We start from the raw sequence: 17,280 nt of genomic DNA on the forward strand, positions 1-17,280 counted from the left end.
GATTTTAGATTTCAAACTTTAAGTTTTTTGTAAGAAAAAAAGAAAGAAGTTGAATCACCGTGTAGAATAAAATTAGATTTCTATAAAACCCCAAGCTAATGAAAATATTTTCTTGGGGATAATACAACTGATGAATATTTTTAAATAATAATATTTATAAAAATAAAAAATTATTAATTGCTTACTTAATACGTTTATGAGAAAAATCTTTAATTTAAGCTCCTGCATTTACATTTAAATTTTTTCAACGAATTTTTTTTGCAATTGTTTTGTAAAAATGTAGAGTTAATTATAGAAAAAAAATTAATTATTAATTTTGAAAATTAACAATAAATAATTAACAATTACTATTTGACAATTTGCCTTTTGTTTCGATTTGTATTTCAAATTTTTCTACTGACTTTTTTGTCTATCCAGTCGAAAAAAATAGTGAAAAATATGTCTAATAAATTTTGATAGTACCATTTAACAATAAACAATTAAAATTTATTAATTACCTATGTGTATTTATTATAATACACATATAAACTTGCTCGTTAAATATTTCTTTCATCAGCTAAGAAAAAAATCTGCGAATAAACAAACGATTTATTTTTGTAATTCGAAGCACACAGATAAATATATTTATTTAATCTAGATTAATATTAACAATAAAGGTAATTAGATCCACTGTATTTATTACAATATAAGTGAGTCAGTTTAAAGCAGTATTCGTTTCGATGCTTCGAGAATTGAGAACTGCACGTGCGTTTCCTGTCGGTCAAATAATCATCCAAAATGAGTATGACTTTGGTATCACATGTGATAAACTAAACTGACATTAAATACATACAATCTACATCATCAATAACAATTGAATAATTTAAATAATTAATTAATAATTAAAAAAAAAAAAAATTCAAACTCATTCAGTATACAACAATCATAAAATTAATTCTTAAAAAAAAATTTCCATCTATATCAGCTTATATAATTAAATTACTTATATATATTAATTTTATAATTTAATTTAATTAAAACAATAATAAAAATTAACATAATAAATATCAAAAAATATAATAAAATAATGAAATAATAAATTACCTTTCACAATCACAATAAAAATTCAAAAAAATCATCATAAAAATTTTCATCTCCAAAACGAATAAACAATAAAATAAAAAAAAAAAAAAATCATATTATTCAATGTTGAATAAAAAAAAGGATATTTCATTAACTTATTTTCAATTTTTATATATAGATATATATATACCTGTGAGTATGTGTATCTTAGTTTGTCTCGACGTAAATTCAAAACGGCGTCGCGCTGTCTGGTTAATAAGCGCGACTGTAGTTTGTATATATATATATACAAATAAAAATACAAATAGTATATACTATAGTAGGTAATAACAACGTATCAAGTATCTACAATATTATTATTATTATTAAATTAATTAAATAACTTGTTATCAATTTAATAAATATAAAAAATAAAATACTAAAAATGATTTTTTTAATTTAAAAAATTAAAATTCTTTTCATTTTATTAATTTATTTTTGATTAATATAATATTACTGTTATTATTAGTATTAATTTAAGATATTAATTGAATAAAAAGTATGTGTATTAGTGATCACTCCGGATGTTTGATTAGATATTCATGTTGTAAATTAATAAATCTTATTACTTGTAATTTATGATATCTTTAAGTGCTGTCAATCGAAATAAATAAATAAATATATGTATAAAAGATAAAAGATTATTATTGTGCGTAGTTTGTATATATTAAAGTGTTTTTTAAATTTATTATCAAAATACCAACGTCAATGTATTAGCCAAGTGACAAGCTTGACACGGGATGCGTTTCCCATGCGTAATAACTTAATAATCCCATCACAGGGTCGGAGGTCTCTGTAAACACACAACTGATAACAAATATATATATGTATTTTTTTTTTTTTTTTTTTATATATGTTTTTTGTATTTTATTTAATATATATATTGCGTATTTTTTCATTAAATATGTACAATATTTGTTGTTTTTTAAAAAAACTTTAAATTTGCGATTTAAAATTTTTCTTATTTTTTATTTTCATTTATAATTCTTTTTTTAATTTGAAAATAAAATAAAAAAAAAAAAATTTGAAAAATTGGTAGTAATATATTATACATACACAAACATGTGTATATGCATGTGTTAATGTATATATTTATTGTAAATAAATTGAGGGAGCTTTTACGCAACACGTTTGGCATCGTGACTGCCAAGAAAACCAAAAACGAAATTGCTTCCTGTCTTCTCAGAAAATTGTCTGGCCTCAGTAGCTTTGATAATCCAATTTTGACAATATTAATTTTAGTAAAATTTAATTTTTTTTTAAATAATAAATGTTATATATATGAATTGTTGTAATTATTATTTATTGTATATATACTTTTTTATTTTGTATTTTAATTTTTTTTTCCTTATTATTGTTTTCTCTGTAATCGATTATTTATGATTTGTTTAATAATTAAAAATTGAAATTAACAAAACAAGAGAATAACGAAAATAATATTTATAAATAAAAAAAATATATTTTAAATTGGGTAGATTTTTTTAGGAAATTTTTATTTATTTTTATCGGTAGGTTTTTCAATGTAATTTTAAAAATTAATACTAGAATTTTGTATTTAATTGAGCTTTTTTTATATATCAAAGAAAAAATAAGAAAAATATATCGTTAAAATTATCTTAAAATGAACTTTCATCTGATATATTTTTTAATGCTACAAAATAAATTTAAATAATGTATTTTTAGATAATACTGAAGAAAATAAAATAAATAAAAAAATAAAAAAATCAACAAGTATTAATATATATTTTTAAACATAGAGCTTTAAAATTAGCCCTAAATAAAAAAGTTGTACTTTTCATTCAAAAACAAGTCTACAATGTTGATTCACAAAAAAAAAAAAAAAAAAAAAAAAAAAAAATCAAATGTGTAATTGAATAAAACAAATTTGATAATTTAAATTTTCAATTGTTGGAAAAAATTGAATATAAATTTGTTAAAATAATTAGATAAATAAAAACTTATAATTAAAATTGATAAAAAATATTAACAATTTAAAAATGGAAAAGAAAATTAAATAACTAAATTGAAGAAATATTTAAAAAAACAAAATTTCCACTTAATATAAAAATTTAAAAAATTAAAATTATATTTGTGATTTATTAATAATTGAATAGATTAAATGACGATATCAATGATGTCACCTGATGAAAATTTTAGCTGTATAAAAGATCCACTGTAAAAAAAAAAAAAAATGAAAAAATTCGAATGATGATACATAGTAATAGGATGATTCAAGTTGACGTCATGATTTGCGGGTATTCAACAAGAATTTGGACTATGATAATAGCAGGGTGATACGGGTCGACATAATAATCCAATTCGTCATAAAAAATTCCCAGAAAAAAAGAATTTAAAAAAGAGTTAAATTTCTCTTTTTCCAATAATCTTTAATTTTATATTTAATAAAAAATTTAAAATATCAATTTTAAATATTTTAAAAAATTTTTAAAACAAAAAATTTACATTATTATAATGCCTAATGATGACAGTAAATATTCATCTGGTTACAAGAAAAAATAAAAAATAAAAAGCCATGCAAAAAGTTGAAAATGTGCATATAATTAATGTTTTATTTTTTTTTTTACATGTATTTATATAAATATGTATATATGTGTTGTTTGACTTCCTCTTTTCTCTCATTTATACTCACCCTCATTCGTTGCACAAAATGCATAAATCTATATACATATATACACCATAAATATCTACCTTAAGTATATAAAAAATGAGAAAAAATATTAAAATAAAAAAATTAAAATAACGACACGTTGACGAGTCGCGCGAAGACGAAGAAATTTCGTCACGCTTTAAAACTTCAGTACTCTGATTCATCTTACAAAAACTCTCCATCTCATCTCACAAGGAAGAGATAAATAAAAAAAAAAAAAAAGTTCACGTACACGCTCATTCACGCATATTCTAAGAAAAAAAAAAACAATCTAATGATTATGATTTTTGATAAAATGCGTAAATGAAAAATATTAAAATTTATTTGAATTAATTAATTGAGGGATGAATAATTAATTTAATTCAAATATTAAATGAATAAATAAATAAATAATTGAATGAATAAATTAATAAATTAATTAATAATTAAATAAATAATACACATATAAATACATTTATTGGATAAATAAATATATATTGTTAAGTTTAATTTAAATTGAACTTATTGCGCAGTACTTCAAACATACACGCATGTGTTTATATATGTTTTAAAAAAAACACCAAAATATATATCAACATATATACATATGTACATGTACATAAAAATACATATATACTTGTAAATGTCTGACGAAATTTTACTCCTCATTGCTGTGATGTATCGATGCTTATTTCTCTAGAGAAAAAAAAATCCTACATTTATTTATTTTTTTTTTTTCTACAATACAAATATTTAACAAATTTCTAATTAATATATAATATTGTTTATTAATAATTACAAATAATAATAATATTATATAATTAATTTATTATAAATAAATAATTTTATAGAAAAAATATTTTACTGTAATTTTTTTTCTTCCTTTTTTTTCGATAATTCAAATGTAAATACAAATAGTAAAAATATTTTTCGTAGAAAATAGTTAAGCCTTGTATATTCAGGGTTGTTTTATCGTGTCAAATAAATAAGGGTCTATAATAATACATTTTTTTATTATTATAAATGCGCATTCCAACTAGACCATACTAGATAAATAAAAAAAAAAATTCCATCATCTGATAATGCACATTCAACGAAAAAAAAAAAGAAAAAACCAAATAAACTTATCATAAAGAAAATAATATTAATAAAAAAAATAAAAAAAGCAACAATCTCAAAATTGCATCATTCAAATTTTATCTTATAAAAATTAATTAATAAAAATAATAATGTTTTTTTAATTTTTTGTAAAATTTTTTTATTTTTTTTTTGCTCTTAATTAATAACAAGAAATTACAAATGTTTATTATAATTATTAAAAATATATTGCAAATATTAAATTTTTTTTTTTTTAAATTTTTCCCTTTAATTTTTTTCATATAATTTTATTACTTTATATTATTATAACTTCTAGCTTGATATTGCCCCTTCTCATCCGGTTAACACTAGCTCACAGCCTATATAAACACGAGACGCCACGAGAGCATCCTCACTCTCAATCTATGTTCAAAAGCCAACAAGAATAATCCAGTGGTGGTTTTTTTTAAAAAAAAAAAAAAAAAATATTCTATAAATTCATTCATATATTTTCACTATAATTATATTATTTTTTGTGCATGTGTATTGTGAATTAATAGCAATTAATTAATTGATATTAATGATTTGTTAAAATAATAATTGAAAAATAATTGTGAGTCTGTGTCGAGTGAATGCCGGATTGAATAACTTGATGATTCAAAAGTACGCGGTTAAAAAAAAACAGTGTTATTTACATAAGTCGGTTAACAGGACGTATCAATAAATTATCAATAAATTATCGAATTATTTCAAATTAAATTAAGTGATAATGGCTAATGTCAATATCAGGATTTTTCTTATATTATTATTGACAATTATTGGCTGTGTCAATATGACTAACAGTGCTACTATTCGTTCAGACGTAAGTTTTTTATTTTTAAAAATATAATTTACACTAATAATTTCATTATAAACAAAATTTTTTTTTACTATTATCTATTATTTTACGCACTAGTTTTACTGATAAAAAAAAATATTTATATAAATATTTAATCGTCAATAGCGTGATAATATAAAACGTAAAAAAAAAAAATTTATCTACAACTTTTTTCATTCATCAAATTACAAGATATTTCGATTATTATTATTATCATCATACATAGTAGTAAAAAAAATAATGTCTACTTGTATCTATATATGAAATTAGATTTGAAGAAAAAAAAAAAAAATCATAAAACCGGAATAAAGTACTTGTTACAAATTAAATTTAATAATATTATTTTTTATTTTCTAATTTATTTTTAATAACGTAATTATAAATTATTATTTTGATGGAAAATAGTGACGTAGTATTAATGACAAGGCATTTAATGTGAAATTGATTATACACGTGTTAAAATGAGTAGAAGAAAAAGGATTTTTATAATTAAAAAAAAAAAATTATTATTTTAGGAATTTGGAGAATTACTTGAACGTATGACAGCGTATGATAATAATTTATCAGATAAAATACGTTATCAAAAAAGAGCAATTCAATCAGGGGGTGAAAATGTAGCTCCAAATTATTGCTTAAATCAACCTTGTGGATGGGCTGTTTATATACCATCAACTCGTCAAATTGAATCATTCATAACAAATGTGTAAGTAAATAATAATTGATTGTCTAAAAAATATAATAATAATTTATTGTTAATTAATTAATTTTAGATGTACATGTCCGGATAGTACATACGAATGCATTCGCACGGACGATGACCTTTCAGTAAGTGCCTATGTCTATCGTTGTCGTCAGAATACAACTGCGGATGACATTAAAGCTCCTAAGGATGCAAGCTAAGGATTTTTCAGACTGTAGTTTATTACATTTTAATTTAAAAAAAAAAAAAAGAAAATATTATTTCATTTTTTTATCCTATTTTAATGAGTGCATTTTATTTTTTTTTTTTTTAATTTTATTTTTTTTTTCACTCTCACTTTTTCTCTCTCGCTCTCCCTCTAATTACTATCTCGTATTAAAAAAAAGAAAATAATATTTTTAAGATAGCATATTAATAGTTATTTACTCAACGTAAATATAATAACTTAAATTAAAAAATTTTTGTAAATTAGGCAGCAGATATATTATAAAAAAAAAAATGATTCATCAACTTTTAACCAAATGATTCATGTAGAATTTTTTTTTAGAATTAATAATTGATGTATTTACAAGACACACACACACACACAAAACTACAGGACTATTTTTTTTTTTCATTGTATATTTGAAATTATGAAAGAAAAAAAAAAAAACTCATCGGTATTATATAATTACTCTAAAATAATTAAAAAAAAAAAAAATTTTTTTTTTTTTTTTTCATTTTTGGGTAATGTAATTTTCAATAGATATTTTTTTTTTTTTAAACAAAATTTTATTCACTCTATTTAATTGCACATTATTTAAGAGATTTTATATTTGTTAAATCATATTAGGATTAAAATTAATTAATATTATATTTAGACAATAATTTATTTCCATAAAAAAAAAAACCATCAAAATTTAAATTCATTTTTGAAAAAAATCTAATAGCTTTATATTGTTTATATTAATTAACAAAAAAAAAATATATTTAATAATAATTAAACCTGCCATGACATGAAGAAAAAAAAAATGAAAATTATAAAATTTAATTTATAAACAAAAAAAAAACAGTTTTTAAAACGACAAAAATTGTTTCGAACAAAAAAATCAAAGAAAAATGAGAAAAAAAAACGACATCAATATCCTCCACGTACTTAAATCGACGAAAGATTTATTATATATAATATTTCCGATATGATAAATATTATCAATATTATTAATATACATTATTTATTATTATTAAAAAAAAAAAAAAAAACAAACAAAAAAGAAATAATAAAATAAAAAAATATTTGTGTTTTTATTTGTTACTTAATATTGCATTGTACAAAATTCAGTTGGGAGTATCATTTTTATTAATTTTTATTGTTTAATAATAATATAATATTATTGTTAATAGTTTAATATTGTTGTTAATAAGAAATTTGATAGAAATAGTCAGAGGCTTATACGTTAAAAAAAAAAGTAATTGGTGCTGATAGTAATTCACTAATTCCATATAGAAAACCATTTAATTTGTTTCTTTAATTTTTTTTTTTTTTAAATAAAATTATTGATATATAGTCTCTGATAAAATGCTCAACCTGGAAATGTGCAAAATTATATTGTCCATAAGAAAAATAATAATGAAATTATGGAAAAGAATGAAAAAAGAAATAATAATATTCAAAAAACTATAGAATTTTTATTTTTAATTAGTTTGTAATTATTATTTTTTAATTGGATTAATTTTTTTTTTTGTTTTTTTATGTATTTTACACAGTATTTAATTATTAAATTTTATGTAGATGGAGAGAATGAGGGGCAAAGCTAGATGAAATAAAAAAAATTAATCAAAAAAAAAAAAAAAATTACAAATAATTGTTTTATCAATTTAAAAATAAAAAAAAAATTAATTATTATCAATATTTATTGACTTTTTTTTTTGTTAATTATATAGGTAAAAAAATAAATTACAATTTTTTATTTTATTTATTTTATTTATTGTAATTTCTATTATTTTTTTTTTTCAAGTTTATATTGGTTTATCTAGACAAATTTAGGTAACAACAATATTTGTATTTTTAAATTGAACATTTTGAATTACAGCTGAAATAATAAAGTTACACGAAAAAAAAAAAAAAAAAGTAATATTAAGAATTAAAGAAGAAAATATTGGTAAATTAAGCTGATGGATTACGGAATTTTTCACCAGCAAATTTAGCTGAAGCACCAAGTTCCTCTTCAATACGTAAAATTTGATTGTATTTACACAATCTTTCTGAACGACATGGTGCACCAGTTTTAATTTGTCCAGTTGATAGACCAACAACAAGATCAGCAATAAATGTATCTTCAGTTTCACCAGAACGATGTGATACCATTGTTCCCCATCCAGCACTTTTAGCCAAATTATGAGCATTTATTGATTCAGTTACTGATCCAATTTGATTGACTTTTAATAAAAGACAATTACATGCTTTCTTTTCAATAGCAGTTTTAATACGAATTGGATTTGTAACAGTTAAATCATCACCAACAATTTGTATTGGTGTTGCAGCAGTTAATGCTGACCATGATTCCCAACCATCTTGATCAAATGGATCTTCAATTGATACAATTGGAAATTCTTTAACAAAGTCCAAGTATAAATTTTTCAATGCTTCTGGCTCAAGATATGTAGCTGGATCTGATTTTTCATTTTTAAAATCAAGATCATATTTTCCATCTTTATGAAATTCTGATGCAGCAACATCCATACCAATTTTAATTTTTCCCTCATAACCAGCAGTTTTAATTGCATTTATAATTAAATTTAATGCTTCTTTATTTTCAAGTATATTTGGTGCAAAACCTCCCTCATCACCAACAGCTGTTGCATCAAGACCAAACTTCTTTTTAATTCCAGCTTTAAGATAATGATAAACTTCACTTCCCATTTTCATGGCTTCAGTAAAGTTTGCTGCACCAACTGGTAAAATCATAAATTCTTGCATAGCAAGTTTATTACCAGCATGTGAACCACCATTAATAACATTAAATGCTGGTACTGGTAAAACAATTTCTTTATTTCCAGCTAGTTCAGCAATCCATTTATAAAGTGGAATTGATTTTTTAGCAGCACCAGCTTTACATACAGCCAATGAAACACCAAGAATTGCATTTGCACCTAATTTTGATTTATTTGGTGTACCATCAAGTTTCAAAAGAAAATTATCAATTTCAGTTTGTTCTGTTACTTCAATATTAGCCTAAATAAATTAAATATATAAATTAGAAAAAAAACAATTAATTTAAAATCATGTCAATGTTTAATTACCTTGAGTAATTCAGGTGCAATTATTGAATTGATATTATCAACAGCTTTGAATACTGATTTTCCATGATACATTGATTTGTCATTGTCACGAAGTTCAAGTGCTTCATGGACACCAGTCGATGCACCAGATGGTACAGCTGCTCTGAATAATCCATTTTCAGTTACTAAATCAACCTAATTAAATAGATAAACAAATTATCAATTTATTAACTCTAAATTATTATTAATTTATCAAGTTAAATGAAGATATATTTTACCTCGACAGTTGGATTACCACGAGAGTCATAAATTTGACGAGCCTTGATACTTTTGATTGGCATTTTAACAGTTGAATAATTTAACTTTAAATTTCTGCAAAATAAAACAACAACAAAACTAATTATAATATTTAATCAACAAAATAACTATTAATTTTAAAAATTATTTACAGTCCTAGATGTCTTCTTGATTTCACATAAAAAAAATTAATTAAAAAACAAAATAATATCCCAAAAACAATTGACAATAATGAGCATTAAAAAATCAATAATATTTTTTTTAAATAAAATAAAAGAATCTTTATGTAAAAATAAAATCAATATGATGTCACATGAACGTTTGTGTGAGATGACATCGCGTTGACCTTGTCAAGGTTAAACTTGAACAGAAACTCTATTAAATATAAATATATTAAATAAATAATAAAATAGCAATAAGCAATTGACAATAATAATTATTAATTAAATTATGATAAATTTAGATGAAAAATATTAATTGACCTTGATAATAATTTACTCAACAGCAAACTTGTCCCATTTTGTATTGCTCGCATTTTCTCTGTTAGAAATTTTTTTTTTCTCAATAGTAATTTAAAAATTAATAAATGATATTAATTATGATAAATGCCGGTTTTTATTAAAACGGATAAATGCAAATGTAAATTAATTAACGTTGATATTTTTAAGTTAATAAATAGTTTATAATTATTTAATTAGTTGATAGAAAAAAAAAAAATTTTTACCTTAAAAGATGTGTGACAGTCAGCCAGACACGAATGAGACTCGGACGCTTTTTGAGTTGGTCTATTGATTCTCCGTGTGTTAGTAGTTGGTACGTAATATAGCATCACAATTCCATCATCTAATCATAATAATAGTTCAAATTTGTATATGTATATTAATAATGTTTTCAATGTGTTTGTGTGACCTACGTCTGTCCTACGAAACGCCGGATATTGATTATTTTATACTCACCAAGTTTTTTGAGAACGAAAAATTAATAAATAATTAATTAATTATAATTATACATAATTATTTAATTAATATATACATTTTTTAATATAATTAACATAATTTTTTAAATGTATATTTAAATACAGTTGTTGTTTTGATTTTTTTTTTCTATCTACTTTAAATTGGTAGGATAGAAATCTGCTGATAAAATAGAAACTCTTTTGTAAATTCAAAAAAGACATTTCGAAATATATTTTTTTTTTATTTTTTTTTTTTTATTGAATATATAATACATATTTTTTATTTATCAAGTGTCATATTTATAGATAATTTTTATTTTATTCAAGTAATAAAAACTATAATATAATAAAAAATAAAATTATATAAAAAAAGTTTTTTTTTTTTTCTATTTTTTTTTTTTTTTTTGTTAATACTAAAACAATATTTCTATCAGTTCTAAATTTACTAAAAAAAATGTAAATTATTATTGTTTTTATACTAGTGAGTGTGTATATTTTATAATATTATTTATATTTAAAAAAGAAATTGATTTATTGAAGATATTTTTATTAACACTTTCGTCTTGTTTTGCTTATCCAGAGAATATTTCCATCCTGAATGTTAAATAGATAAATAAAGTATAAATTAAAATTGTTTATTAAATAATTTTTTTTATATATTTTTTAAATATACTTTGATATTACCTTGAAATAATCTTCGATATCTTGAAGTGTACGATTTTTAGTTTCTGGCAAAACTAGCCAAGTAAATAGAGTTTCCAATGATGCAGCAATTCCAAATATTCCAAACACTCCAGCAATTCCAATTGCATTTTTAATCTAATTTAAGAAACAAATAATTAAATAGAAAAAAAATAAACTAAATTATTATACAATTAACAATAGAAAAATAATAAAAAAGTAAAAAAAAAAAATGTTTTAAATATCAAAAAAATACAATTTACAATTTATTTTTATAATTTGACATTTAAAAATTTTTAAATTATTAAATTAAATATTTAATTATTAATTAATAAATTTAATATTTAATATTCACTTTAAAAAAAAACCTTTAAATGTCAATTTAACATTTCAAGATGTTTAAATGATTTTAATATTTTATTTTTTAAAGTTTAAAATTAATTTCTAATTATTACAAATTAAATAAGAAGCATAAATACCATTGGAAATATTTTAGCAACACCAAAAAGTGCAAAATTAAATAAAAACATTGTAAATCCACCACCAACACCACGTGCACGTTGAGGAAGTAATTCACCAATTAGTAATCCTGGCAGTGTCATCAATCCAATTGTATTCAAACACACGTACATGAATACACAAATAATAACAATATATTTCTAAACAATAAAATGAATAATTAAAATATTAAAAAAATAAAAAAATAATTATTTAAATATATATAAATTACTATAATAAATTGCAATAATATTGTTTTTTTTTTTTTCATAAAAAAAAGGTTAATTTACATCAATATATGAGTCATTATTTTTCATAAAAAAACCAGCAAGAATAAGGGATGATAATGCTGTACCACTTGCTGATATCAGTGCAATTGTACGACGTCCAATTTTTAAAAATAAAATACATGATATTCCACAACAAATTATTCTAACAACTGCCATCAATATACCAGCAATATAATTATCAATTTCTTCACCACCTAAACTCGATATTTTAATTTATTAATAAATTAGAAAACAATGAAAACAAAACAAAGACAAATGGATTTATTTAAAACTTACCAATATCACGTATAATATCAACACCATAAAAAACAATTAAATAAGTTCCAGATAATACTTGAAGTAAAAAAAATAAATTAATAATAACAAGTGGTTTTATTATTTCCAAATGAAATATATTTGTTTTGATACCACTTGTTATATTCGTTATCAATTTAATAATATTAATTTTCGATTTATTTTTTTTAATAAATAAATCAGTATTTGATCTATTTTCAAGAATTGTCAATTCCAAATTAACCTGAATAATAATATGATTTGTTATTAATAATTTTAGCTTTTTTTATTATTAAAGATTGGATTTATTTACTTGTTTTTCATCATTTCCACGTAGCCAAAGTAGTGCTAATTTAGCTTCATTAATTTTATTATGTTTAACAAGCCAAGCTGGACTTTCAGTTATAAATGTCATTGAAATAAGTGCTATTATTGGTAAAATAATACTTGAAAATGCAACTGTTCTCCAGTTGAATACACCAAGTATGTAAACAATTGCGATACCACTACTGTATGCAACCATCAATAGACTCATGAGAAATCCTCGAATTCCAGCATCAGAACATTCACCAACTAGTACCTAAATAAGTAAAATTTAATTTTAAAAAAAAATATGAAATGATTTATGATTTTTAATTATTTTCATCAATTAACAATGAAAAATAAAATATATTATGTCAAGATTTATAGCCAATAAATTTAACAGTTATATATTTTTTAGTCATAAATAAAATTAATATTTATGTACCTGTCCAGCAACAGCAGTTAATCCAACAGCAGTACCACAAAAAATTCTTCCAACAAGCATTAACCATATATGTTGAGTACTTGAAAATCCAATTAAAATCCAGCCAAGACAAAGTGGTATTGTTGCTATTTGCAAAAGTGTTTTTCTACCAATTAAATCCAATAGTGGTCCAGATAATAATGAACCAATTGGACTTGATAAACTATGAATTGATGCTAACAATAAATTATTATTAATAAATAATCTATATATCAAACTATTATTTATTTTATAATAAATAAAAACATTAAATTTTGATTTTTAAATGTAAAAATTGAGCATTTAATTGTCAAAATAATTAATTATCAAAATTTTACAACTTTAATTTTCAATTTTTAACATTTAAAAAAAATTTAAAAATTGTTTAAAGTTAATAAATAATTAAAACAATTAAATATAACAAATAAAAAATTAAATTTTATAATAATTTATCAAATAATTTAATCTCCATAAAAAATTAATTCCTAATATTTATTTGTGCTACTATATGCAATAAAAAAAAAACTTGTTATATAAATGTTTTTAAAATAAATATTAACATTCATTTTAATAAATTTTTCACAAGGTGGTACAAAATGATCATTGTTGGATTCACAACAATTTATAAAGATCAAGTTAAAATTATTCAATAAAAAAAAAAAAATAAATATAAAATAAAATCTAGGTCAGTTATACGCATCGTGTATAAAACATTTAATATAATAAGTAAATTTATATGTATGTGTATAAGTGAATGGATGAGGTTGATCTATAACGAGACACAATTGACGTATTTACAAGGACAAATTACATATGCTTTAATGAGACACATGTACCATGAACCTGTACTAACACTTGTAGGTCCTTGAACTTGTTTTGCATCAATGCACTTCCTTCTATAATTTTAATACTTGCAATTATTTATTTTATTTATCCATTACATCCAAACAATTAATACTATATTTTACCTAATAAATTTAGATATTATATTAATTAATTTATTAAATAATAAATTATTAATAAATAATGAAATATAATATATAAATTAAATGTTATTTAAAAAAATTAAAAAAAAATAATTTATTTATTTATTTATTAATAAGTAGGTGATTGTTCGTTATTGAAATATAAATTTAAATAAAATTTAAACAACAATGAAAAATATTTAATTTATATATATTAAATTGTCAAAATAATATGTGATAAATAATCATGAAATTGATACGATATGATGGTGATGGTGATACATAACATTGACCTAAATTATTCGGTTAAATTGAGATAAAGTTGAGACGTCAACAATGGTTTATATATAATAAAAAAAATTGTCCTTGAGTAATGAAAATTTGCAAGGTTTTTTTAACCTTTTATATTGTAACAATGAAATAATCATTGTTATTTTATTTTTTAAAAAATTTTATAATAATTGATTTATATTTTATTGTTTATGTTGGAAAATATTTGTATTTTTATTTTTTTTTATAAGTAGTTTAGTAGTATTTTTATTTACCTATCCAGGAGCCAAGATTTTCGTTAATTTTTAAAGTTGAATTTGTGTTGTTTAATTGGGGCAATAGTATGGCACTGTAACCAATGGGCATACCAGCACTTGCTGTCACAGCAAGCACCGCAGCAACCACCATACACTGAAAATATTTTTAATACAAAAATTAATTATCTTTTTAATTAATTAAAAAAAGCTAGATAAAAATAATATTTTTAAAAATGAATTTTTTTATTTATTTTTTTTTTTAATCAATTAAAATTATCAAGTAATTAATTTTTGATTTGATATTTTTAATTTTTATAATGTTTTTTTTATAATTGAACATAATTTATTTGTTTATAATTTTTTTACCACTAAAATATTGTGAGAATTAGAAAGAAAAATTTTTTAATTTTTTTTAAAAAAGTCAATAAATATTTCTAATTATTACAATGATTTTTTTAGAGTATTAAAAAAATTATAAATAAATTGATGTTTGATTATAAATAAATAAATACTAAACATTAAAAATATTTAATTAAAAATTATTTATTAGTTCAATTAATAACAAAAGCAAAAATAAATTAACTATTAAAAAAAAAAAAATTTCTAAATTTATTTTGCTTCTTTTTTTATAAATTAATTTTAACTTTTTAAATTTTACAATGTTAAAAAAATTATACATTATTTTTAACTATAAAATATGCATTATCCATTGTAAATATTCAATTAAAAATTAATAACATTTTAAATAACTTTAATTTTAAAATAAAAGTTTAAAAAAAAAAAATTTTAATTCTACTCTTTTTTCTTTTTTTCTATGAATTATATCAAACTTTTGTTTTTAATATTTAAATATTAAATTTTTGTCTAATAAATTACAAATTAATTATATTTTAATTATTACGTATTTAAAAACTTACCTGAGCTATTATTCCTTGACAATTTGATGAATAACTCGATGGTGTTTGAATTTCATTATCATCATCATAAAAAGTTTTTTCATTCAATTTATCTTCATAGTTATTATTGTAATTATTATTATTATTATTACTATCATTATTATTATTATCATCATTATTATTAATTTTAAAACTACTATTATTATTATTGAATATATTTTTATTATTAATTTTATTATTATTATAGTAATTATTATTTTTAAAAATTTTATTATTTTCTAAAAATTCTTCCGTTTCGTGAAATTTTTCTAGGTTTGTACTATTCATTGTATTTATTGGATAATATTTTGATTTAAATACATCATCATCACTGCTAAAAGAGACAAAAAAAATAATCAATAAATAACAATTTATTATTTATAAATAAATAATAAAAATTTGTCTATTTATTTTACTTGAATTTGAAGTTTTAAAATTATTTTTTACCTTGAATCAAGCAGCATTTTAATAATTTAATTTTTACAAATGTATAAAATATTTATAATTTTTTCACAGCAAATAATAACTAATGATAATTAATTTTTTTATTAAACTATTCACAATAATTATTAATTAATCACTGAAAAAATAAAGGAGAATTTATAGAAAAAAAAAAAAAGAAAAAACTACTGCATCATTGTTGAGGTTTGGAGTATTGAAAAAAAAAGACAAAATTATAGTTAAAACTTGGTAAAGATTGTCACACAGTGACAGAATTAACAAACTGAATGTTATAAATTTGCAGACAAGTGCTTTTATAAGCATCAACGAAGCATCTGTATAGTTGGGGCGGGATTATACAAACAATTATGACGAGAGTCGATGCTAGAGTATCATCATCAGTTTGAAATTATTTTCATTCACTTGTAATATCTTCTTGGAATAAATTAAAATTTATTAATAAAATTAATAAAATTTATAAATATATTTCATTATTCAAACTAAACTATTTTCTATTCTTTATTTTTTTTTTTAAATCAAATTTAAATAAAAAAAAATTCATGAGCTTCTGAGCTTTTTTTTTTTTTAAATTTTCATTTCGATTTTCATTTCAATTTTCGTTGCTTTTTTATTTATCATTTTATTATGAATATTTATAAGGACATTATAATGAATTAATGAATCATACGTAGTGATATTTTGTAGATAATTTAATAATGTTTTTATTACAATAAAAAAAAAAAATGCTACGAGCAAAATGATGGAGAACCTTGACCGACTCACTCGTGACGACTATACGAATTTATTTTTTTTTTTTTATTTTTTACGTCTGCAAGATAAAGGCCGAGGATTCAACTTGACCGTTTATCAAAAATTTCTTTTATTTTTAAATTTTCTTTATCAGTTATCACCTAAATTCACCTCAATGATTTATCCTCTAAAAAAAAAAAAGAAAATATCCAATTTAATAAAAAACTATTCCTTTTAAAAAA

At 20.4% G+C, this 17,280-nt stretch overlaps 3 protein-coding genes across 4 annotated transcripts; 1 reads left to right on the forward strand and 2 right to left on the reverse strand.

The window, feature by feature from the left end:
• The first annotated feature begins 5,225 nt into the window (after nucleotides 1–5,225).
• On the forward strand, nucleotides 5,226–8,233 carry LOC122848267. Its single transcript, XM_044146233.1, has 3 exons — nucleotides 5,226–5,687; nucleotides 6,218–6,405; nucleotides 6,473–8,233. Exons 1-3 carry the CDS (start codon nucleotides 5,595–5,597, stop codon nucleotides 6,600–6,602), a joined length of 411 nt encoding a protein of 136 aa, XP_044002168.1. The 5' UTR covers nucleotides 5,226–5,594; the 3' UTR covers nucleotides 6,603–8,233.
• On the reverse strand, nucleotides 7,898–10,810 carry LOC122848266 (enolase). The gene is made up of 4 exons (XM_044146232.1): nucleotides 10,682–10,810; nucleotides 9,939–10,032; nucleotides 9,682–9,855; nucleotides 7,898–9,613 (listed from the first exon to the last, which is right to left on the reverse strand). Exons 2-4 carry the CDS (start codon nucleotides 9,999–10,001, stop codon nucleotides 8,546–8,548), a joined length of 1,305 nt encoding a protein of 434 aa, XP_044002167.1. The 5' UTR covers nucleotides 10,002–10,032; nucleotides 10,682–10,810; the 3' UTR covers nucleotides 7,898–8,545.
• A 474-nt stretch (nucleotides 10,811–11,284) lies between these two features.
• LOC122848268 (facilitated trehalose transporter Tret1-like) lies at nucleotides 11,285–16,751 on the reverse strand. Of its 2 annotated transcripts, none has more exons than XM_044146235.1 (10): nucleotides 16,295–16,751; nucleotides 15,830–16,178; nucleotides 14,931–15,066; nucleotides 13,403–13,617; nucleotides 12,968–13,234; nucleotides 12,658–12,898; nucleotides 12,382–12,575; nucleotides 12,073–12,252; nucleotides 11,597–11,731; nucleotides 11,285–11,506 (listed from the first exon to the last, which is right to left on the reverse strand). In XM_044146235.1, exons 1-10 carry the CDS (start codon nucleotides 16,309–16,311, stop codon nucleotides 11,462–11,464), a joined length of 1,779 nt encoding a protein of 592 aa, XP_044002170.1. In that variant the 5' UTR covers nucleotides 16,312–16,751; the 3' UTR covers nucleotides 11,285–11,461. The 2 variants fall into 2 exon arrangements, with proteins under 2 accessions (XP_044002170.1, XP_044002169.1); XM_044146234.1 differs by having other exon boundaries at nucleotides 15,830–16,181.
• Between the last annotated feature and the right edge of the window lie 529 nt (nucleotides 16,752–17,280).

This window comes from Aphidius gifuensis, linkage group LG2, assembly GCF_014905175.1.
Source record: "Aphidius gifuensis isolate YNYX2018 linkage group LG2, ASM1490517v1, whole genome shotgun sequence".
Taxonomy (NCBI): domain Eukaryota; kingdom Metazoa; phylum Arthropoda; class Insecta; order Hymenoptera; family Braconidae; genus Aphidius; species Aphidius gifuensis.